Genomic DNA, 24855 nt, shown 5'->3' with positions numbered 1-24855 from the left:
GTGTTCCTGCTTCTAAGCAGACGATTGCTCGCTGGATTTGTAGTACAATTCAGCTTGCACATTCTGTGGCAGGCTTGCCACAGCCAAAATCAGTAAAAGCCCATTCCACAAGGAAGTGGGCTCATCTTGGGCGGCTGCCCGAGGGGTCTCGGCTTTACAACTTTGCCGAGCTGCTACTTGGTCAGGGGCACACCCTGACTGAGGAGGACCTGGAGTTCTCTCATTCGGTGCTGCAGAGTCATCCGCACTCTCCCGCCCGTTTGGGAGCTTTGGTATAATCCCCATGGTCCTGACGGAGTCCCCAGCATCCACTTAGGACGTTAGAGAAAATAAGAATTTACTTACCGATAATTCTATTTCTCGTAGTCCGTAGTGGATGCTGGGTGCCCATCCCAAGTGCGGATTGTCTGCAATACTTGTACATAGTTATTGTTACAAAAATCGGGTTATTCTTGTTGTGAGCCATCTTTTCAGAGGCTCCTTCGTTGTTATCATACTGTTAACTGGGTTCAGATCACAGGTTGTACGGTGTGATTGGTGTGGCTGGTATGAGTCTTACCCGGGATTCAATATCCTTCCTTATTATGCACGCTCGTCCGGGCACAGTATCCTAACTGAGGCTTGGGGGAGGAGCCAGTGCACACCACCTGATCCCAAAGCTTTTATTATTGTGCCCTGTCTCCTGCGGAGCCGCTAAACCCCCATGGTCCTGACGGAGTCCCCAGCATCCACTACGGACTACGAGAAATAGAATTATCGGTAAGTAAATTCTTATTATCGAATTTTTTATTCACGTATTATATATTAATCCTTTTCCATGTGAAATAAATGTGGTATTTTAATTATTAAGCCTTTTGGAATATAGATTGTTATTTACATATATTATTAGCATGATCAGCCAGCGCTGGTAATCTTTTTTTATCTTGTTGTCCACATTATTCTAGGGGTCCTACCATCCCCATACCAGCTGCTATTGTTAGCGCACCCTTTTTTATTTTATTTTTTTATATATTTATTCATAATTATGGTAGCAGCACACTGGTTATCGTATTAATATATCAGTACTTTGGACAGCTCACCTCTGTACCTCTCTGGAGGAAACATTGGATTTACAGGCACAGCATCACAGGTGTCAGTCTCTCTCCAAGTTGCACTTCTCTTGAGCTCTGCCACTGCTAAGCTTTCTCTTGCTCCGCAGTATCTTCCCCTTAGATTGATGGTGCAAGGAAGCAGATGTCAACTCTCGCCGCTGTCGTCTTGTCTTATATTTCCAGCCTTGACCCATCTCTGTTCCCTTCTGGGGTACATTACTCCACTGCCTGTACCGTTTAACTTACAGTATCCTCCCTGAGATGTCTGGTTGTTGGACGACACCAACCATCACTTTGTTGTTTAGCTGTGGGATGCATCCAGGCAGCACACTCCCTTCACTGTCCCCAGGTCCGTTTCCCAGTAATCTGGCTGCTCAATAGATTTTTATTAAATACAGGTTGAGTATCCCTTATCCAAAATGCTTGGGACCAGAGGTATTTTGGATATCGGATTTTTCCGTATTTTGGAATAATTAGATACCATAATGAGATATCATGGTGATGGAACCTAAATCTAAGCACAGAATGCATTTATGTTACATATACACCTTATACACACAGCCTGAAAGTAATTTTAGCCAATATTTTTTATAACTTTGTGCATTAAACAAAGTGTGTCTACATTCACACAATTTATTTATGTTTCATATACACCTTATATACACAGCCTGAAGGTCATTTAATACAATATTATTAATAACTTTGTGTATTAAACAAAGTTTGTGTACATTGAGCCATCAAAAAACAAAGGTTTCACTATCTCACTCTCACTCAAAAAAGTCCGTATTTCGGAATATTCCGTATTTCGGAATATTTGGATATGGGATACTCAACCTGTATAAAGCAGTACAAGCCATGCAAAATTTATAGTTAAAAGTTTTCATGTCAAATAGAAGAATATAACGGGGTATGGGATAAAAGGGGTAACTTATACAGATACAGTGCAATACACAACACAAAATGGTTAGTCTCACTCCTAGCATAAAGATGTTGGAAGTTAACTGGACTGAGGGAGCAATGAACCAGTGTATGAGGCCTATTGAGAAACATAATAATCAAAACAAATACTCCTTTTTACAAGTGTGGGAGAAGTGCGTTTTCAGTACTTGAAGCCCAGAGTTTCCATGTTGTAGATATGTAAAATTGAAGAGACAGTTTTAAGTTGGGAAGGATGATCTGATCTCTTTAAATATTGAGTACTTGCAACCCTAGTGGCTATAAGAATTTGGCCAATAACAACATATTTGGTACGGAATGGGACAAAAGGGGAGGAATTATGTAAAAGGACTGTCTCGGGAAGGGGGGCAGGGATTCTGCAGAAACCTGAGAGCTTAAATCAGACAGCTCTAGCTACAATGGTTGGATAATGAGGCACAACCAAAAAGGTTTGTATCAGGGAGCCTACTATTCCTCAATTTCTCCAGCAAGGAGTAAGATATGTTCTATGGATAACCTTAAATAGTATTTCAGAATGAATCTTGGCTGCACAGCTCCGCTGCGAGGAAGGCTCCCAGGACTCTCCCCTCACTGCACTACAGAAACAGGGTAAAAAAACAGAGAGGGGGGGCACTTTTTTGGCGATATTGATATATTAAGCTGCTATAAAGGAAACAAAACTTCTGTAGGGTTGTTCCTATATATTTATAGCGCTTGGGTGTGTGCTGGCAAACTCTCCCTCTGTCTCCCCAAAGGGCTAGTGGGGTCCTGTCTTCGATAAGAGCATTCCCTGTGTGTCTGCTGTGTGTCGGTACGTGTGTGTCGACATGTATGAGGACGATGTTGGTGTGGAGGCGGAGTAATTGCCGGTAATGGTGATGTCACCCCCTAGGGAGTCGACACCGGAATGGATGGCTTTGTTTATGGAATTACGTGATAATGTCAGCACGTTACAAAAATCAGTTGACGACATGAGACGGCCGGCAAACCAGTTAGTACCTGTCCAGGCGTCTCAGACACCGTCAGGGGCTGTAAAACGCCCTTTACCTCAGTCGGTCGACACAGACCCAGACACGGACACCTAATCTAGTGTCGACGGTGAAGAAACAAACGTATTTTCCAGTAGGGCCACACGTTATATGATCACGGCAATGAAGGAGGCTTTGCATATCTCTGATACTGCAAGTACCACAAAAAGGGGTATTATGTGGGGTCTGAAAAAACTACCTGTAGTTTTTCCTGAATCAGAGGAATTGAATGAAGTGTGTGATGAAGCGTGGGTTAACCCCGATAGAAAACTGCTAATTTCAAAGAAGTTATTGGCATTATATCCTTTCCCGCCAGAGGTTAGGGCGCGCTGGGAAACACCCCCTAGGGTGGATAAGGCACTCACACGCTTATCAAAACAAGTGGCGTTACCGTCTCCTGAAACGGCCGCCAGCTGATAGGAGGCTGGAAACTACCCTGAAAAGTATATACACTCATACTGGTGTTATACTGCGACCAGCCATCGCCTCAGCATGGATGTGCAGTGCTGGGGTGGTTTGGTCGGATTCCCTGACTGAAAATATTGATACCCTGGATAGGGACAGTATTTTATTGACTATAGAGCAATTAAAGGATGCTTTTCTTTATATGCGAGATGCTCAGAGGGATATTTGCACTCTGGCATCGAGAGTAAGTGCGATGTCCATATCTGCCAGAAGAAGTTTATGGACGCGACAGTGGTCAGGTGATGCGGATTCCAAACGGCATATGGAAGTATTGCCGTATAAAGGGGAGGAATTATTTGGGGTCGGTCTATCGGATTTGGTGGCCACGGCAACAGCCGGGAAATCCACCTTTTTACCTCAGGTCCCCTCCCAACAGAAAAAGACACCGTCTTTTCAGCCGCAGTCCTTTAGTTCCTATAAGAACAAGCGGGCAAAAGGACAGTCATATCTGCCCCGAGGCAAAGGAAAGGGTAAGAGAGTGCACCAAGCAGCTCCCTCCCAGGAGCAGAAGCCCTCCCCGGCTTCTGCAAAGCCCTCAGCATGACGTTGGGGCTTTACAAGCGGACTCAGGGGCGGTGGGGGGTCGACTCAAGAATTTCAGCGCACAGTGGGCTCACTCACAGGTGGACCCCTGGATCCTGCAGGTAGTATCTCAGGGTTACAGGTTGGAATTCGAGAAGTCTCCCCCTCGCCGGTTCCTAAAGTCTGCTCTGCCAACGTCTCCCTCAGACAGGGCGACGGTATTGGAAGCCATTCACAAGCTGTATTCTCAGCAGGTGATAGTCAAGGTACCCCTCCTACAACAGGGAAAGGGGTATTATTCCACACTATTTGTGGTACCGAAGCCGGACGGCTCGGTAAGACCTATTCTAAATCTGAAATCTTTGAACCTGTACATACAAAAATTCAAGTTCAAGATGGAGCCACTCAGAGCAGTGATAGCGAATCTGGAAGAAGGGGACTTTATGGTGTCCCTGGACATCAAGGATGCTTACCTGCATGTCCCAATTTGCCCTTCACATCAAGGGTACCTCAGGTTCGTGGTGCAAAACTGTCATTATCAGTTTCAGACGCTGCCGTTTGGATTGTCCACGGCACCTCGGGTCTTTACCAAGGTAATGGCCGAAATGATGTTTCTTCTGCGAAGAAAAGGCGTATTAATTATCCCTTACTTGGACGATCTCCTGATAAGGGCAAGGTCCAGAGAACAGCTGGAGGACGTAGTAGCACTAACCCAAGTAGTGCTGCAACAGCACGGGTGGATTCTGAATTTTCCAAAATCTCAATTGACCCCGACGACACGTCTGCTGTTCCTGGGAATGATTCTGGACACGGTTCAGAAAAAGGTGTTTCTTCCGGAGGAGAAAGCCAGGGAGTTATCCGAACTTGTCAGGAACCTCCTAAAACCAGGAAAAGTGTCTGTGCATCAATGCACAAGAGTCCTGGGAAAAATGGTGGCTTCTTACGAAGCAATGCCATTCGGCAGATTCCACGCACAAACTTTTCAGTGGGATCTGCTGGACAAATGGTCCGGATCGCATCTGCAGATGCATCAGCGGATAACTTTGTCTCCACGGACAAGGGTGTCTCTTCTGTGGTGGTTGCAGAGTGCTCATCTGTTAGAGGGCCGCAGATTCGGCATACAGGACTGGGTCCTGGTGACCACGGATGCCAGTCTGAGAGGCTGGGGAGCGGTCACACAGGGAAGAAACTTCCAGGGAGTGTGGTCAAGCCTGGAGATGTCTCTTCACATAAATATACTGGAGCTAAGAGCGATTTACAATGCTCTAAGCCTGGCAAAACCCCTGCTTCAGGGTCAGCCGGTGTTGATCCAGTCGGACAACATCACGGCAGTCGCCCACGTAAACAGACAGGGCGGCACAAGAAGCAGGAGGGCAATGGCAGAAGCTGCAAGGATTCTTCGCTGGGCGGAAGATCATGTGATAGCACTGTCAGCAGTGTTCATTCCGGGAGTGGACAACTGGGAAGCGGACTTCCTCAGCAGACACGATCTACACCCGGGAGAGTGGGGACTTCATCCAGAAGTCTTCCACATGATTGTGAACCGTTGGGAAAAACCAAAGGTGGATATGATGCTGTCCCGCCTCAACAAAAAACTGGACCGGTATTGCGCCAGGTCAAGAGACCCTCAGGCAATAGCTGTGGACGCTCTGGTAACACCGTGGGTGTTCCAGTCAGTGTATGTGTTTCCTCCTCTGCCTCTCATACCAAAAGTACTGAGAATTATACGGCAAAGGGGAGTAAGAACGATACTCGTGGCTCCGGATTGGCCAAGAAGAACTTGGTACCCGGAACTTCAGGAGATGCTCACGGAAGATCCGTGGCCTCTACCTCTAAGACGGGACCTGCTTCAGCAGGGACCGTGTCTATTCCAAGACTTACCGCGGCTGCGTTTGACGGCATGGCGGTTGAACGCCGAATTCTAAGGGAAAAAGGCATTCCGGAAGAGGTCATCCCTACCCTGGTAAAAGCCAGGAAGGAGGTGACTGCACAACATTATCACCGCATTTGGAGAAAATATGTTGCGTGGTGTGAGGCCAGGAAGGCCCCGACGGAGGAATTTCAACTGGGTCGATTCCTACATTTCCTGCAAACAGGATTGTCTATGGGCCTCAAATTAGGGTCCATTAAGGTTCAAATTTCGGCCCTGTCGATTTTCTTCCAGAAAGAATTGGCTTCAGTTCCTGAAGTCCAGACTTTTGTAAAAGGAGTACTACATATACAGCCCCCGGTTGTGCCCCCAGTGGCTCCGTGGGATCTTAATGTAGTTTTGGATTTTCTCAAATCCCATTGGTTTGAGCCACTCAAATCAGTGGATTTGAAATATCTTACATGGAAAGTAACCATGCTACTGGCCCTGGCTTCAGCCAGGAGAGTGTCAGAATTGGCGGCTTTATCGTATAAAAGCCCATATCTGATTTTCCATTCGGACAGGGCAGAACTGCGGACGCGTCCTCAGTTTCTGCCTAAGGTGGTTTCAGCGTTTCACCTGAACCAGCCTATTGTGGTGCCTGCGGCTACTAGCGATTTGGAGGATTCCAAGTTGCTGGACGTTGTCAGGGCATTGAAAATATATATTTCAAGGACGGCTGGAGTCAGAAAATCTGACTCGCTGTTTATACTGTATGCACCCAACAAGCTGGGTGCTCCTGCTTCTAAGCAGACGATTGCTCGTTGGATTTGTAGCACAATTCAACTTGCACATTCTGTGGCAGGCCTGCCACAGCCTAAATCTATCAAGGCCCATTCCACAAGGAAGGTGGGCTCATCTTGGGCGGCTGCCCGAGGGGTCTCGGCATTACAACTCTGCCGAGCAGCTACGTGGTCGGGGGAGAACACGTTTGTAAAATTCTACAAATTTGATACCCTGGCTAAAGAGGACCTGGAGTTCTCTCATTCGGTGCTGCAGAGTCATCCGCACTCTCCCGCCCGTTTGGGAGCTTTGGTATAATCCCCATGGTCCTGACGGAGTCCCAGCATCCACTAGGACGTCAGAGAAAATAAGATTTTACTTACCGATAAATCTATTTCTCGTAGTCCGTAGTGGATGCTGGGCGCCCATCCCAAGTGCGGATTGTCTGCAATACTTGTACATAGTTATTGTTACAAAAAAAATCGGGTTGTTATTGTTGTGAGCCGTCTGTTCAGAGGCTCCTACGTTTGTCATACTGTTAACTGGGTTCAGATCACAGGTTGTACGGTGTGATTGGTGTGGCTGGTATGAGTCTTACCCGTGATTCAAAATCCTTCCTTATTGTGTACGCTCGTCCGGGCACAGTATCCTAACTGAGGCTTGGAGGGGCGTCATGGGGGGAGGAGCCAGTGCACACCACCTAGTCCTAAAGCTATTATTTTTGTGCCCTGTCTCCTGCGGAGCCGCTAATCCCCATGGTCCTGACGGAGTCCCAGCATCCACTACGGACTACGAGAAATAGATTTATCGGTAAGTAAAATATTATTTTTTTCTCCCAGTGGTACCCACAGTGTGTAAGCTGAATTGTCCTCTGCTTACAATGTAACAAAAAATACTTGATTTTGCTTCTAAGCCATCAAATGTTCCTAGAACATGAATACATCAAGTGAAAGGTTGACATTTTTGGTCTGGAAGGCAAGCTCAAGCAAGTAGACACAGAATTTTCTAATATTGGGTCACCACACAAACAGTGATCAATAATGTGTCGGAATAGCTTGTCTAATATGGGTTTTCTTTAATATGTTGCCAATTAAGTATATGAAAAATCCTGATTCCAAATACAAGTAACCAGTTCTATCTGACGACTATTCCATGAAAAAACACCTTAGGAACCTAAAATGGTATATAGTACGTACCAGTAGGCATATGTATTCCCCTGGTCACAAATCATATCTGTTTATATTTAAGACACTAATATCAGATATCATCTCAGAAGGAAAATGTTAACAATTTATACTCTCTAATGGTATGATAATACAATAGGTCATTTTTTTGGAGAACTTTATGCTCTTGGAGTACTACTGTATATACCTTAAATTGTAATAAATCAGACTGATAGGTATAACCCTTGCAGGCCGATTTGCTAATGACTCGATTTGAAGGTTTTAGTGCTTTACCATTCTGTTTGAAGCTGTATAGCCAACACTATTAACATGCTTTCAACAGCATTATTAGCATGTTAGCATGCAGGTGGTCTGACATAACATAGGTGATGATTCAGACCTGATCGCTGTGCTGCTAATTTTACTGTCCTGCGTTCAGATAGTCGCCACCCAAGGAGAGTGTATATTAGCCCGTGCAAGTGTGCAATCGTATGTGTACGCCATGCTACAAATGTCCCTCAGTCAGCGGACAGCTGCAAATCCGTTCGCACTTCACTCCCCATCAAATGTTTTTACCATTGTGTGCAGTCTGTGCTCAGCCCAGGACTTACTCCTACAGTACGATGAGAACAGGCTGGTCCGGAGCGGACATCACTCACCCTCCCTGAAAATGCTTGGGAACGCCTGCGTTTCCCTGACACTCCCAGAAAACGGTCAGTTACCCCCCCCCACAAACGGCCTCTTCATGTCAATCAGCATGCGAATGGCTGCTGTGCGATTGAAGTTTTCGCACCAGCTTGTCGCTGTTCAGCGATGCCTGTTGCTGTTTGGCGACACGCGTGCTCATTGCGATGCATGCACAGTCTAGCGATAATCGGCCGCTGTGCGAAAACGCACAGCAGCGATCAGGTCTGAATCGGGCCCATAGTCTCTGTTCTGATTGTCTATATTTTAACCAAATCCCATACTGGACCCGTTATTGCATGATTAATTTATCATACCGTAAATGAACATATTTTGGATTGGAAGATTTAGAATCTTTGGGTAGAAATGATCAGTTGATAGACTTTGTACCATTTTATCCTTCTAAATGATGTCCTTTGCACCGTTTCCTTTCTTCTTTGAAATATATTTACATTATTTGGATCTTTTTATGTTTTCTTTTTTAGGCTGGTGTCTGGGAAACGTTGCTGACCGCTTTAGAAATATTAATCAGAGATAATCATCCTCACAAGCTGTTTAATATAAAGCAGTTGCTAAAAGCCAGAGTGGTGCATCATTTCCTGCTTGCATGTCAGGTTCTTCAGGTATTTCGGCTTAACTATTGATTTGTTCGAATAGACAATTAATTTCTCTAACGTCCTAGTGGATGCTGGGGACTCCGTCAGGACCATGGGGAATAGCGGCTCCGCAGGAGACAGGGCACATCTAAAGAAAGCTTTTAGGATCACATGGTGTGTACTGGCTCCTCCCCCTATGACCCTCCTCCAAGCCTCAGTTAGGTTTTTGTGCCCGTCCGAGCAGGGTGCAATCTAGGTGGCTCTCCTAAAGAGCTGCTTAGAAAAAGTTTTTTTAGGTTTTAAATCTCAGTGAGTCCTGCTGGCAACAGGCTCACTGCATCGAGGGACTTAGGGGAGAGATTTTCAACTCACCTGCGTGCAGGATGGATTGGAGTCTTAGGCTACTGGACATAGCTTCAGAGGGAGTCGGAACACAGGTCATCCTGGGGTTCGTCCCGGAGCCGCGCCGCTGACCCCCCTTACAGATGCTGAAGATCGGAGGTCCGGAAACAGGCGGCAGAAGACTCTTCAGTCTTCATGAAGGTAGCGCACAGCACGGCAGCTGTGCGCCATTGTTGCTACACACTTCTCACTGACCAGTCACGGAGGGTGCAGGGCGCTGCTGGGGGCGCCCTGGGCAGCAATATTAAATACCTTTAGTGGCAAAGAATACATCACATATAGCCATTAAGGCTATATGTATGTATTTAACCCAGGCCAGATTTCTCAAAACCCGGGAGAAAAGCCTGCCGAAAAGGGGGCGGAGCTTATTCTCCTCAGCACTCAGCGCCATTTTCCTGCTCAGCTCCGCTGTGAGGAAGGCTCCCAGGACTCTCCCCTGCACTGCACTACAGAAACAGGGTAACAAAGAGAAGGGGGGCATAAATTGGCGATATTTATATATTAAAAGCGCTTATAACAAAAACAACACCTTTTAGGGTTGTTTATATACATTTATAGCGCTTTTGGTGTGTGCTGGCAAACTCTCCCTCTGTCTCCCCAAAGGGCTAAGGGGGTCCTGTCTTCGATTAGAGCATTCCCTGTGTGGCTGCTGTGTGTCGGTACGTGTGTGTCGACATGTATGAGGACGATGTTGGTGTGGAGGCAGAGCAATTGCCGGTAATGGTGATGTCACCCCCTAGGGAGTCGACATCGGAATGGATGGCTTTAGTTATGGAATTACGTGATAATGTTAGTACATTACAAAAGTCAGTAGACGAAATGAGACGGCCGGAAAACCAGTCAGTACCGGCTCAGGCGTCTCAGACACCGTCAGGGGCTGTAAAACGTCCCTTACCTCAGTCAGTCGACACGGGTACCGACACAGATGAATCTAGTGTCGACGGTGAAGAAACAAACGTATTTTCCAACAGGGCCACACGTTATATGATCACGGCAATGAAGGAGGCTTTGCAGATCTCTGATACTGCTGGTACCTCAAAAAGGGGTATTATGTGGGGGGTGAAAAAACTACCTGTAGCTTTTCCAGAATCAGAGGAATTGAATGACGTGTATGATGAAGCGTGGGTTAACCCAGATAGAAAACTGCTAATTTCTAAGAAGTTATTGGCATTATACCCTTTCCCACCAGAGGTTAGGACGCGCTGGGAAACACCCCCTAGGGTGGATAAGGCGCTCACACGTTTATCAAAGCAAGTGGCGTTGCCGTCTCCTGATACGGCCGCCCTCAAGGATCCAGCGGATAGGAGGCTGGAAACTACCCTGAAAAGTATATACACTCATACTGGTGTTATACTGCGACCGGCAATAGCCTCAGCCTGGATGTGCAGTGCTGGGGTAGTGTGGTTGGATTCCCTGACTGAAAATATTGATACCCTGGATAGGGACAGTATTTTATTGACTCTAGAGCAATTAAAGGATGCGTTTCTTTATATGCGAGATGCTCAGAGGGATATTTGTACTCTAGCATCAAGAGTAAGTGCGATGTCCATATCTGCCAGAAGAAGTTTATGGACGCGACAGTGGTCAGGTGATGCGGATTCCAAAAGGCATATGGAAGTATTGCCATATAAAGGAGAGGAATTATTTGGGGTCGGTCTATCGGATCTGGTGGCCACGGCAACTGCCGGCAAATCCACTTTTTTACCTCAGACCCCCTCCCAACAGAAAAAGACACCGTCTTTTCAGCCGCAGTCCTTTCGCTCCTATAAAAACAAGCGAGCAAAAGGACAGTCTTATCTGCCGCGAGGCAGAGGAAAGGGTAAGAGAGGGCAGCAAGCAGCCCCTGCCCAGGACCAGAAGCCCGCCCCGGGTTCTACAAAGCCATCAGCATGACGCTGGGGCTTTACAAGCGGACTCATGAGGGGTGGGGGTTCGACTAAAGATTTTCAGCAATCAGTGGGCTCGCTCACAGGTGGACCCGTGGGTCCTGCAGATTGTATCTCAGGGTTACATGTTGGAGTTCGAAAGGTCTCCCCCTCGCCGGTTCCTAAAGTCTGCTTTACCAACGTCTCCCTCAGAAAGGACGACGGTATTGGAAGCCATTCACAAGCTGTATTCTCAGCAGGTGATAGTCAAGGTACCCCTCTTACAACAGGGAAAGGGGTATTATTCCACACTATTTGTGGTACCGAAGCCGGACGGTTCGGTAAGACCTATTCTAAATCTGAAATCCTTGAACCTGTACATACAGAAATTCAAGTTCAAGATGGAGTCACTCAGAGCAGTGATAGCGAATCTGGAAGAAGGGGACTTCATGGTGTCCCTGGACATAAAAGATGCTTATCTGCATGTCCCAATTTACCCCTCACACCAAGGGTATCTCAGGTTCGTGATACAAAACTGTCATTATCAGTTTCAAACGCTGCCGTTTGGTTTGTCCACGGCCCCTCGGGTCTTTACCAAGGTAATGACCGAAATGATGGTTCTTCTACGAAGAAAAGGCGTATTAATTATCCCTTACTTGGACGATCTCCTGATAAGGGCAAAGTCCAGAGAACAGCTGGAAGTCGGTGTAGCACTAACCCAAGTAGTGCTTCAGCAACACGGGTGGATTCTGAATCTTCCAAAATCTCAATTGACCCCGACAACACGTCTGCTGTTCCTGGGAATGATTCTGGACACGGTTCAGAAAAAGGTGTTTCTCCCGGAGGAGAAAGCAAGGGAGTTATCCGAACTGGTCAGGAACCTCCTAAAACCAGGAACTGTGTCAGTACATCAATGCACAAGAGTCCTGGGAAAGATGGTGGCTTCTTACGAAGCAATTCCATTCGGCAGATTCCATGCACGAACATTTCAGTGGGATCTGCTGGACAAATGGTCCGGATCGCATCTGCACATGCATCAGCGGATAACACTGTCACCAAGAACAAGGTTGTCTCTCCTGTGGTGGTTGCAGAGTGCCCATCTGTTAGAGGGCCGCAGGTTCGGCATACAGGACTGGGTCCTGGTGACTACGGATGCCAGCCTACGGGGCTGGGGAGCAGTCACACAGGGAAGAAACTTCCAGGGTGTATGGTCAGACCTGGAGACGTCTCTTCACATAAATATACTGGAGCTAAGAGCGATATACAATGCTCTAAGCTTGGCAAAACCGCTGCTTCAGGGTCAGCCGGTGTTGATCCAGTCGGACAACATCACGGCAGTCGCCCACGTAAACAGACAAGGCGGCACGAGAAGCAGAAGAGCAATGACAGAAGCGGCAAGGATTCTTCGCTGGGCGGAAAATCATGTCATAGCACTGTCAGCAGTGTTCATCCCGGGAGTGGACAACTGGGAAGCAGACTTCCTCAGCAGACACGACCTTCACCCGGGAGAGTGGGGACTTCATCCGGAAGTTTTCCACATGATTGTGAACCGTTGGGAAAAACCAAAGGTGGATATGATGGCGTCTCGCCTCAACAAAAAACTGGACAGATATTGCGCCAGGTCAAGAGACCCTCAGGCAATAGCTGTGGACGCTCTGGTAACACCGTGGGTGTACCAGTCAGTGTATGTGTTTCCTCCTCTGCCTCTCATACCAAAGGTACTGAGAATTATTCGGAAAAGGGGAGTAAGAACAATACTAGTGGCTCCGGATTGGCCAAGAAGAACTTGGTATCCGGAACTTCAAGAGATGCTCACGGAGGATCCGTGGCCTCTACCTCTAAGAAGGGATCTGCTTCAGCAGGGACCTTGTATGTTCCAAGACTTACCGCGACTGCGTTTGACGGCATGGCGGTTGAACGCCGGATTCTAAAAGAAAAGGGCATTCCAGAGGAAGTTATTCCTACCTTGATTAAGGCTAGGATGGAAGTGACCGCACAAAATTATCACCGCATTTGGAGAAAATATGTTGCGTGGTGTGAAGCCAAGAAGGCCCCAACGGAAGAATTTCAATTGGGTCGATTCTTACATTTCCTGCAGGCAGGATTGTCTATGGGCCTCAAATTGGGGTCTATTAAAGTTCAAATTTCGGCCTTATCAATCTTCTTCCAGAAGGAATTGGCTTCAGTGCCTGAAGTACAAACTTTTGTCAAGGGTGTACTACATATACAGCCCCCGATTGTGCCCCCAGTGGCACCGTGGGATCTAAACGTAGTTTTGGATTTTCTCAAATCCCATTGGTTTGAGCCTCTCAAATCTGTAGATTTGAAGTATCTTACATGGAAAGTAACCATGCTACTGGCCCTGGCTTCAGCCAGGAGAGTTTCAGAATTGGCGGCTTTATCGTACAAAAGCCCATATCTGATTTTCCATTCGGACAGGGCAGAACTGCGGACACGTCCTCATTTTCTCCCTAAGGTGGTTTCGGCTTTTCACTTGAACCAGCCTATTGTGGTGCCTGCGGCTACTAGCGTCTTGGAGGACTCCAAGTTACTGGACGTTGTCAGAGCATTAAAAATATATATTTCAAGGACAGCTGGAGTCAGAAAATCTGACTCGTTGTTTATATTGTATGCACCCAACAAGATGGGTGCTCCTGCGTCTAAGCAGACGATTGCGCGTTGGATCTGTAGCACAATCCAACTTGCACATTCTGTGGCAGGCCTGCCACAGCCTAAATCTGTAAAGGCCCACTCCACAAGGAAGGTGGGCTCATCTTGGGCGGCTGCCCGAGGGGTCTCGGCATTACAACTTTGCCGAGCAGCTACGTGGTCAGGGGAGAACACGTTTGTAAAATTTTACAAATTTGATACTCTGGCTAAGGAGGACCTGGAGTTCTCTCATTCGGTGCTGCAGAGTCATCCGCACTCTCCCGCCCGTTTGGGAGCTTTGGTATAATCCCCATGGTCCTGACGGAGTCCCCAGCATCCACTAGGACGTTAGAGAAAATAAGAATTTACTTACCGATAATTCTATTTCTCATAGTCCGTAGTGGATGCTGGGCGCCCATCCCAAGTGCGGATTGTCTGCAATACTTGTACATAGTTATTGTTACAAAAATCGGGTTATTATTATTGTGGTGAGCCATCTTTTCAGAGGCTACTTCGTTTGTTATCATACTGTTAACTGGGTTCAGATCACAAGTTGTACGGTGTGATTGGTGTGGCTGGTATGAGTCTTACCCGGGATTCAAGATCCTTCCTTATTGTGTACGCTCGTCCGGGCACAGTACCTAACTGAGGCTTGGAGGAGGGTCATAGGGGGAGGAGCCAGTACACACCATGTGATCCTAAAAGCTTTCTTTAGATGTGCCCTGTCTCCTGCGGAGCCGCTATTCCCCATGGTCCTGACGGAGTCCCCAGCATCCACTACGGACTATGAGAAATAGAATTATCGGTAAGTAAATTCTTATTTTTTTAACACCGTTTTTTTTGTTCAATAACTCCAAAAGGAAAATCAAGTTTTGAGGACTTCCTTTTTTGGATAGATGCAGTAATCACTGGACAATCACTTTTCAAGGCTTAGTACATCTGCCCTAATGTGATTTCATAAACAGACAATCCAGATTTGCAGGCTCTGTCTGCTCTGTCCCGCAGGCTGAGTCAGCAAACAGACCAACTTCCACTTTACAAATATTGCCAAATGCATGAACATTTGTTGTATTGAATAGTTTAAATACGTGTTTTTTATTTTCTGATTTCATAACGTCAATCATGCCTACTTCCTAAGTGATTGGAGTGGACGTTGACTTAATTTCCTACAGCACGTCAGCACTTGTTACTTGGAACTCCTCTCCAGCATAGCCTGGAAAGGAGATCAAAAAGTAGCAAGCGTGATTTAAATAAATTTGTTATATTTAAATAATTGTATGTCTCTGTGTTCAGGGCCTAAACAGTACAAGAAGCATGGTTGTGTCTATGCTCCCTTCGTGATCAGGACCTGGAAGTGACATAACAAGAGGGCAGGAGAAAACTTCCGCCCTTACAGCACCTAAATGTTTTCTCCGTTCGTTTGAGTTTTTTTGCTTTTTTTCTATGCACCATTGGACCCTCGCGGGCTCGCTTCGCTAGCAACGCTTCGGGCTCGGTGTCTCGCTTCGCTCGCCACAGGTTACTATTCCAAATAGTTTGTGACATGGGGGTTCATTCCGAGTCGATCGCTACCTGAAAATGTTCGCTGCGATTAAGGAAAAAAACGTCAATTCTGCGCATGCGACACAGCGCGCACATGCGACATACTTTCACAACGGCCGATGTATTTTAACACAAGGTCTAGCGAAGCTTTTCAGTCGCACTGCTGACCGCAGAGTGACATGAAGAGGGCGTTTCTGGGTGGCAACTAACCGTTTTCAGGGAGTGTTCGAAAAAACGCAGGCGTGCCAGGAAAAACGCAGGCGTGGCTGGCCGAACACAGAGCGTGTTTGTGACGTCAAATCCGGAACTGAATGGTCTGAAGTGATTACAAGCGCTGAGTAGGTCTGCAGCTACTCAGAAACTGCACAATATTTTTTTGTAGCCGTTCTTCGATGCAATCATTTGCACTTCTGCTAAGCGAAGATACACTCCCAGAGGGCGGCGGCTTAGCGTTTGCACGGCTGCTAAAACTAGCTAGCGAGCGATCAACTCGGAATGACCCCCATGGACCCAGGGGTTTATGGGAAAGGTCCTCTCCACGAAGGGAAACTAGACGCTACCTAAGAAGCATACGTATGTTTTATCAGCATTACTCCTATTCTGTTCATGACAGAAATGAGAAGAGATAAACTACAAACAAAATTATTTTGTTGATTGTGTTTGAAAGACTGGTACAACTTAATTGTTTCTTTATGCTTAATGTAGGCTACCTGATACTGATTTAAGACTGAGGATTATCATTGTTATACTTGTTTTATTTTTGGGTCTGTTAATGTTTGGGTCTGTTTGTGTTAACAATTTGCTTTTAATGTGCCTTGTCTCAGGAACACAGGGAAGGTTATATTGTATCTATTCCTCAAGAAGTTTGTAGATCATATATCAAAATTATTGAGGAAGTTCTTGGGTCACCTCCAGAATTGGATCTGCTTAGATTGATCTTCCGTTTCCTCTTGGCGGTCCATCCACCAACAAATACATATGTTTGCCATAATCCAAACAACTTTTTCTTCTCCTTACACATAGGTAAGATACATTCTCTTTTATTCATAATTCTTTTAATTTTAATGTAGTAATAACTATTGAAATCATGTACTAATAACTATTAAAAGGTTAATAAAGCTCTTTTGTTGTAATGCTAATTTTCTACTCTGCAAGCTTCCCATCACTTGTATGATGTAGATATAAAGATGAGAGGATTATGGAGAAATGTATATCTTTTTCCTAACTTACGTATGTGGCAGCTAAGAAGATTCCGTGCTCATTCATCCCACCATTTTCTCTGACGTCCTAGTGGATGCTGGGAACTCCGTAAGGACCATGGGGAATAGACGGGCTCCGCAGGAGACTGGGCACTCTAAAAGAAAGATTAGGTACTATCTGGTGTGCACTGGCTCCTCCCTCTATGCCCCTCCTCCAAACCTCAGTTAGAATCTGTGCCCGGCCAGAGCTGGGTGCTCCTAGTGGGCTCTCCTGAGCTTGCTAGAAAGAAAGTATTTGTTAGGTTTTTTATTTTCAGTGAGATCTGCTGGCAACAGACTCACTGCTTCGTGGGACTGAGGGGAGAGAAGCAAACCTACCTGCGTGCAGCTAGCTTGTGCTTCTTAGGCTACTGGACACCATTAGCTCCAGAGGGTTCGAACACAGGGCCTGACCTCAATCGTCCGTTCCCGGAGCCGCGCCGCCGTCCCCCTTGCAGAGCCAGAAGAGGAGATGAAATCGGCGGCAGAAGACTCCGGTCTTCATTAAAGTAGCACACAGCACCGCAGCTGTGCGCCATTGCTCCCACTGCACACCACACACTCCGGTCACTGTAGGGTGCAGGGCGCTGGGGGGGGGGCGCCCTGGCAAGCAATAAGATTACCTTTTGGCTCAGTATGCACATAATAGAGTCTGGAAAACTGTATATGTGCAAAAAACCCCGCCATTAAGATATACAAAACGCGGGAGAAGCCCGCCGCTGAGGGGGCGGGGCCTTCTTCCTCAGCACACCAGCGCCATTTTCTCTTCACAGCTCCGCTGGAAGGACGCTCCCCAGGCTCTCCCCTGCAGTATCCTGTACACGAAGGGTAAAAAAGAGAGGGGGGGCACATAAATTTAGGCGCAAATAAGTTAATAAGCAGCTATTGGGAAAAATCACTCAGTTTAGTGAAAATCCCTGTGTTATATAGCGCTGTGGTGTGTGCTGGCATACTCTCTCTCTGTCTCCCCAAAGGACTTTGTGGGGTCCTGTCCTCAGTCAGAGCATTCCCTGTGTGTGTGCGCGGTGTGTCGGTACGGCTGTGTCGACATGTTTGATGAGGAGGGTTACGTGGAGGCGGAGCAAGGGCAGATAAGTGTGGTGTCGCCCCCGACGGGGCCGACACCGGATTGGATGGATATGTGGAAGGTCTTAACAGACAGTGTCAACTCCTTACATAAAAGGTTCGATGACGCAGCAGCCTTGGGACAGCCGGGATCTCAGCCCGCACCTGCCCAGGCGTCTCAGAGGCCAGCAGGGGCTCATAAACGCCCGCTAGCTTAGATGGTAGACACAGATGTCGACACGGAGTCTGACTCCAGTGTAGATGAGGATGAGACAAATGCACAGTCTACAAAAGCCATCCGATGCATGATTACTGCAATGAAAAATGTATTGCACATTTCTGATATTAACCCGGTTACCACCAAGAAGGGTATTATGTTTGGGGAGAAAAAGCAGCCAGTGACTTTTCCCCCATCTGATGAATTAAATGAATTGTGTGAGGAAGCGTGGAGTTCCCCCGATAAGAAACTAGTGATTTCTAAGAGGTTACTGATGGCGTACCCTTTCCCGCCAACGGACAGGTTACGTTGGGAAACATCCCCTAGAGTGGACAAGGCGCTCACACGCTTATCAAAAAAGGTGGCACTGCCGTCTCAGGATACGGCCGCCTTAAAGGAGCCTGCGGATAGAAAGCAGGAAGCTATCCTGAAGTCTGTGTATACACACTCAGGTACTATACTGAGACCTGCTATTGCTTCAGCATGGATGTGTAGTGCTGCAGCCGCATGGTCTGATTCCCTGTCAGACAACATTGATTCCCTCGACAGGGATACTATTTTGCTAACCATAGAACATATAAAAGACGTAGTCTTATATATGCGGGATGCACAGAGGGACATTTGCCTGCTGGCATCTAGAATTAATGCAATGTCCATTTCTGCCAGGAGAGTATTATGGACTCGGCAGTGGACAGGTGATGCTGATTCTAAAAGACACATGGAGGTTTTGCCTTATAAGGGTGAGGAATTGTTTGGGGACGGTCTCTCGGACCTCGTATCCACGGCTACAGCCGGGAAGTCAACTTTTTTTACCTCAGGTTCCCTCACAGCCTAAGAAAGCACCGTATTATCATGTACAGTCCTTTCGGCCTCAGAAAGGCAAGCGGATCAGAGGCGCATCCTTTCTGCCCAGAGGCAGGGGTAGAGGAAAGAAGCTGCACCAGACAGCCAGTTCCCAGGAACAAAAATCCTCCCCCGCTTCCTCTAAGTCCACCGCATGACACTGGGGCTCCACAGGCAGAGCCGGGTGCGGTGGGGGCGCGTCTCCGAAACTTCAGCAACCAGTGGGTTCGCTCACAAGTGGATCTCTGGGCTGTACAAATTGTATCTCAGGGATACAGACTGGAGTTCGAGGCGACTCCCCCTCGCCGTTACCTCAAATCAGCCTTGCCAGCTGCTCCCAGGGAAATGGAGGTAGTACTGACGGCAAATCACAAGCTGTACCTCCAGCAGGTGATAATCAAGGTTCCCCTCCTTCAACAGGGACGGGGTTACTATTCCACAATGTTTGTGGTACCGAAACCAGACGGTTCGGTGAGACCCATTCTGAATTTAAAATCCTTGAACACTTATATAAGGAAGTTCAAGTTCAAAATGGAATCGCTCTGGGCGGTTATTGCAAGCCTGGAAGAGGGGGATTTTATGGTGTCGCTGGACATCAAGGATGCTTACTTGCATGTCCCCGTTTACCCACCTCACCAGGAGTGCCTCAGGTTTGTGGTACAGGATTGTCATTACCAATTCCAGACGTTGCCGTTTGGTCTGTCCACGGCACCGAGAGTATTTACCAAGGTAATGGCCGAAATGATGATACTCCTTCGGAAGAAGGGAGTTATAATTATCCCGTACTTGGACGATCTCCTTATAAAGGCGAGGTCCAGAGAGCAGTTGTTAGTCAGCGTAGCACTCTCTCAGGAAGTGTTGCAACAGCACGGCTGGATTCTGAATATCCCAAAGTCGCAGCTGGTTCCTGCGACGCGTCTGCTCTTCCTGGGCATGATTCTGGACACAGAACAGAAGAAGGTGTTTCTCCCGGTGGAGAAGGCCCAGGAATTGTCATCTCTGGTCAGGGACCTCCTGAAACCAAAACAGGTGTCGGTGCATCACTGCACGCGGGTCCTGGGAAAGATGGTGGCTTCTTACGAAGCAATTCCCTTCGGCAGGTTCCATGCAAGGATCTTTCAGTGGGATCTGTTAGACAAATGGTCCGTATCACATCTTCAGATGCATCGGTTGATCACCCTGTCCCCAAGGGCCAGGGTTTCTCTGCTGTGGTGGCTGCAGAGTGCTCATCTTCTCGAGGGCCGCAGATTCGGCATACAGGACTGGGTCCTGTTGACAACGGACGCAAGCCTCCGAGGATGGGGGGCAGTCACTCAGGGAAGGAACTTCCAAGGACAGTGGTCAAGTCAGGAGACTTCACTACACATAAATATACTGGAACTAAGGGCCATTTACAACGCCCTGAGTCTAGCAGAGCCCCTGCTTCAAAACCAACCAGTGATGATTCAATCAGACAACATCACGGCGGTCACCCATGTAAACCGCCAGGGCGGCACAAGAAGCAGGATGGCAATGGCAGAAGCCACAAGGATTCTCCGATGGGCGGAAAATCACGTACTAGCACTGTCAGCAGTGTTCATTCCGGGAGTGGACAACTGGGAAGCAGACTTCCTCAGCAGGCACGACCTCCACACGGGAGAGTGGGGACTTCATCCAGAAGTCTTCACGCAGATTGTAAACCGTTGGGAACGGCCACAGATGGACATGATGGCGTCCCGCCTCAACAAAAAGCTAAAAAAAATATTGCGCCAGGTCAAGGGACCCTCAGGCGATAGCTGTGGACGCACTAGTGACACCGTGGGTGTTCCAGTCGGTTTATGTGTTCCCTCCTCTTCCTCTCATACCCAAGGTACTGAGGATAGTAAGAAAGAGAGGAGTAAGAACTATACTCATCGTTCCGGATTGGCCAAGAAGAACTTGGTGCCCAGAACTACAAGAAATGATCTCAGAGGACCCATGGCCTCTGCCTCTCAGACAAGACCTGTTACAGCAGGGGCCCTGTCTGTTCCAAGACTTACCGCGGCTGCGTTTGACGGCATGGCGGTTGAACGCCGGATCCTAACGGAAAAGGGCATTCCGGATGAAGTGATTCCTACGCTGATAAAGGCTAGGAAAGACGTGACAGCACAACATTATCACCGTATATGGCGAAAATATGTTGCTTGGTGTGAGGCCAGGAAGGCCCCTACAGAGGAATTCCAGCTGGGTCGATTCCTGCACTTCCTACAGTCAGTAGTGACTATGGGCCTAAAATTAGGATCCATAAAGGTCCAGATTTCGGCCCTATCTATTTTCTTTCAAAAAGAACTGGCTTCACTGCCTGAAGTACAGACGTTTGTTAAGGGAGTGCTGCATATTCAGCCCCCTTTTGTGCCTCCAGTGGCACCTTGGGATCTTAACGTTGTGTTGGATTTCCTGAAATCCCACTGGTTTGAGCCACTTAAGACCGTGGAGCTAAAATATCTCACGTGGAAAGTGGTCATGCTATTGGCCTTTGCTTCGGCTAGGCGTGTGTCAGAATTGGCGGCTTTGTCATGTAAAAGCCCTTATCTGATCTTCCATATGGACAGGGCAGAATTGAGGACGCGTCCCCAATTTCTCCCTAAGGTGGTATCAGCATTTCATTTGAACCAACCTATTGTGGTGCCTGCGGCTACTCGGGACTTGGAGGACTCCAAGTTACTAGATGTAGTCAGGGCTTTGAAAATCTATGTAGCCAGGACGGCTGGAGTCAGGAAAACTGACTCGCTGTTTATCCTGCATGCACCCAACAAGCTGGGTGCTCCTGCTTCAAAGCAAACTATTGCGCGCTGGATCTGTAACACAATTCAGCAAGCTCATTCTGCGGCAGGATTGCCGCATCCTAAATCAGTAAAAGCCCATTCCACAAGGAAGGTGGGCTCTTCTTGGGCGGCTGCCCGAGGGGTCTCGGCTTTACAGCTTTGCCGAGCTGCTACTTGGTCGGGTTCAAACACATTTGCTAAGTTCTACAAGTTTGATACCCTGGCTGAGGAGGACCTTGCATTTGCTCATTCGGTGCTGCAGTCATCCGCACTCTCCCGCCCGTTTGGGAGCTTAAGTATAATCCCCATGGTCCTTACGGAGTTCCCAGCATCCACTAGGACGTCAGAGAAAATAAGAATTTACTCACCGGTAATTCTATTTCTCGTAGTCCGTAGTGGATGCTGGGCGCCCGTCCCAAGTGCGGAATCTCTGCAATACATGTATATAGTTATTGCTTAACTAAAGGGTTATTGTTATGAGCCATCTGTTACTGAGGCTCAGTTTGTTGTTCATACTGTTAACTGGGTATGGTTATCACAAGTTGTACGGTGTGATTGGTGTGGCTGGTATGAGTCTTACCCTGGATTCCAAATCCTTTCCTTGTTGTGTCAGCTCTTCCGGGCACAGTTTCCTTAACTGAGATCTGGAGGAGGGGCATAGAGGGAGGAGCCAGTGCACACCAGATAGTACCTAATCTTTCTTTTAGAGTGCCCAGTCTCCTGCGGAGCCCGTCTATTCCCCATGGTCCTTACGGAGTTCCCAGCATCCACTACGTACTGCGAGAAATTTAATTACTGGTGAGTAAATTCTTATTTTTAAACCTATCCCCAAGTCTTGCCAAATGTGTGTTTGGTGGATATTCTCAATTGGACTAGACATGTAATGACACCACCTCTGGCATACATAAAAGCTTGCATTCGCACATGCATCAACAACAACCAGGGCATTGGGTTATGATGGAAACTGCAATGAAATTGCCAGTACAGGTAGAGTAGAACAACCCAGTTAGACTGCTGTTTAGTGTCAAAACACAATATAATAATTGATAAGATTAAAACATCTTAACATCTACTGTATTAACAAGGTAGAATGCCTGTTTGACCTCTGCTGCCACGAGACGGTATCAGGTCAAGATCCCGGTGGTCGGGATCCTGGCAGTCAAAATACCAATGCTGGGATGGATCCCGACACTACTCTGAATGCAGACATCAGCATGCCTATTTCGGTCAACTGCCCAGTGCCGGAATCCCGACCGCTGGGATCCTGAACAAGCAAGTACCGGGACACTGGAGAGTTAAGCTGTAAGGATGGGTTGTTAGGTTTAAGCTGTGGGGGGAGGGTTAGGTCTAGGCTGTAGGGAGAGGGGCTGGTTTAGGAGTAGACACTCCACTTGGAGGGTTATGTTTAGGCTGCGGGAAGGGGGGGTTAGGTTCAGGGACCACCACGGAGATATAGGTTAGATTTCAGAGGGGGGCGGGGGGGGGGGGGGGGGTTAGTCTCAGGTTGCAGGGAAGGAGGCTTAGGGGAATATTTGGGGAAGGTAAGTATACTTACCTTCCCCTATCAGGATGCCGCAGTTTGTATTCTGACCGCTGGCTTTCACTACTGTACCCCCTGAGACATCTAGGGCTGTTCTTCATGCCGTGGTTACCTGCAAAGATTACCCCATACGTAATGCAGGATTGGAGGTAATAATAGCCACATTTACACAGCAGACACACTCATGCTTGCTCATATTTTGCTTCTTCTGGATTGTTGTTGTTCATTCATTTATTTATATACAGTAGAAAGCGCTAGTTTTAAGCAAATGACTGCATATGTTCTCTGTGACCTGACTGTTAATTTATGCCTGCACACAACTTGAATTTTTTTTCAACCAAGCTTAGTACATGTAGATCTAGAAACCATAAAGCTGCCATTGTGTTCTGCTCATGTAGTTTAATTTGTCTACATTGTTAAACGTCAAACTATTGAGATGTTTTGCTTGTAATACCATGGCTTACTGCAAGATGATGTTAATACATTGTAGAGTACTTATTTAAAAAGCCCACATAAAGGCCACACTGTCATAAATGTCATAAAGAAAGGTTCATCATATGGTGATGGTAACCAGAAAAGAACGCATATTAAAGAAGTTCACAATAAACTCCACTGTCATAATACAGTTTCCCTGTGGGATTTTTTCCATGTGGGTTTTTGTTTTTTTATAGAACCCTGGACCAACATGTTTAATGATACAAATTCTAAACAGTCCACTGCACAAGAAAAGAACAAAAACCAGACAGCCTTTCCTCTTCTATCGTTCTATCATGAAAACCTACCAGAAGCTACTATTTTATCTTTAAACCATGCCCATTGTCTGTGCTGCGGGTATAATGAGCAAGATTGGCATCGCAGTTGTCACCACAGTAGTCCCAGTGTAATAGAGATGGTCTGTAAGATACTCAATAACTAAATTTGAATTGAAATGGTTTCATTAAAACCCATATTCTCCATTTCATTAAACCTAAAATATTTTTCTCTTATTTCTTGGACCCCAATAGAAGAAAAGATCCTGAAAATACATCAAACAAACAAACAAACAAACAAACACTGAGCAACAGATGCAAAATTATTAAAGTTGGGGACCTCTCTGAGACACCCTTTCACTTCCAGTTGGTTATAGATGGCCTGCATGGTAAAACATTACGGTTGGCTTAAATGAAAGGGAAGGTCCTCGTTATTTTTAGCCATAGTCACTTAAAGTACATTGGATCAAAAAATAAGTAAAGATTTGCATCCATTTTGCACCAGACTGTCAAGCTCTAGAGTTGGTTGGTGAGGGAGGCGCACCCTATTTACACTTATACAGTACTACACAATACAGCATCTGTGATCCGAGCAGTGGTAACTACCATTCACTTGCAGTTATCCACTATTCGAGCATCTGTGTGGGGGTTTTCCTACATGTGACTTTGTTATCTTTTCTCAGACAACAGATGCTATTTCTTCGTTACCTTATGCCATAATGTAAATATAGTAGTTGGATTTCATCCATCACGCATAGTATGATTCTGTCAAGGTGACATTCCTTTGATGAAAAGGAAAAAAAAAAGTTTGCAGAGAATATCAATATTCTATTTTGAAACACACA

The 24855-nt window shown here is 46.8% G+C and overlaps 1 protein-coding gene across 3 annotated transcripts in view; it reads left to right on the top strand.

Annotated features, from left to right (window-relative positions):
* LYST (lysosomal trafficking regulator) overlaps positions 1–24855 on the top strand; it is an 864675-nt gene that overhangs the window by 456297 nt on the left and 383523 nt on the right. For all 3 annotated transcript variants that reach the window (XM_063917604.1, XM_063917602.1, XM_063917605.1), the window contains exons 19-20: positions 9007–9144; positions 16400–16598. In XM_063917604.1, coding sequence (XP_063773674.1) covers positions 9007–9144; positions 16400–16598 — 337 coding nt within the window. The remainder of the gene's footprint in view (positions 1–9006; positions 9145–16399; positions 16599–24855) is intronic.

Source organism: Pseudophryne corroboree, chromosome 4 (genome assembly GCF_028390025.1).
Source record: "Pseudophryne corroboree isolate aPseCor3 chromosome 4, aPseCor3.hap2, whole genome shotgun sequence".
In the NCBI taxonomy this organism is placed as follows: Eukaryota; Metazoa; Chordata; class Amphibia; order Anura; family Myobatrachidae; genus Pseudophryne; species Pseudophryne corroboree.
Note: the sequence above shows the minus strand (reverse complement) of the source record. Positions and strands in the feature narration are given on the sequence as shown.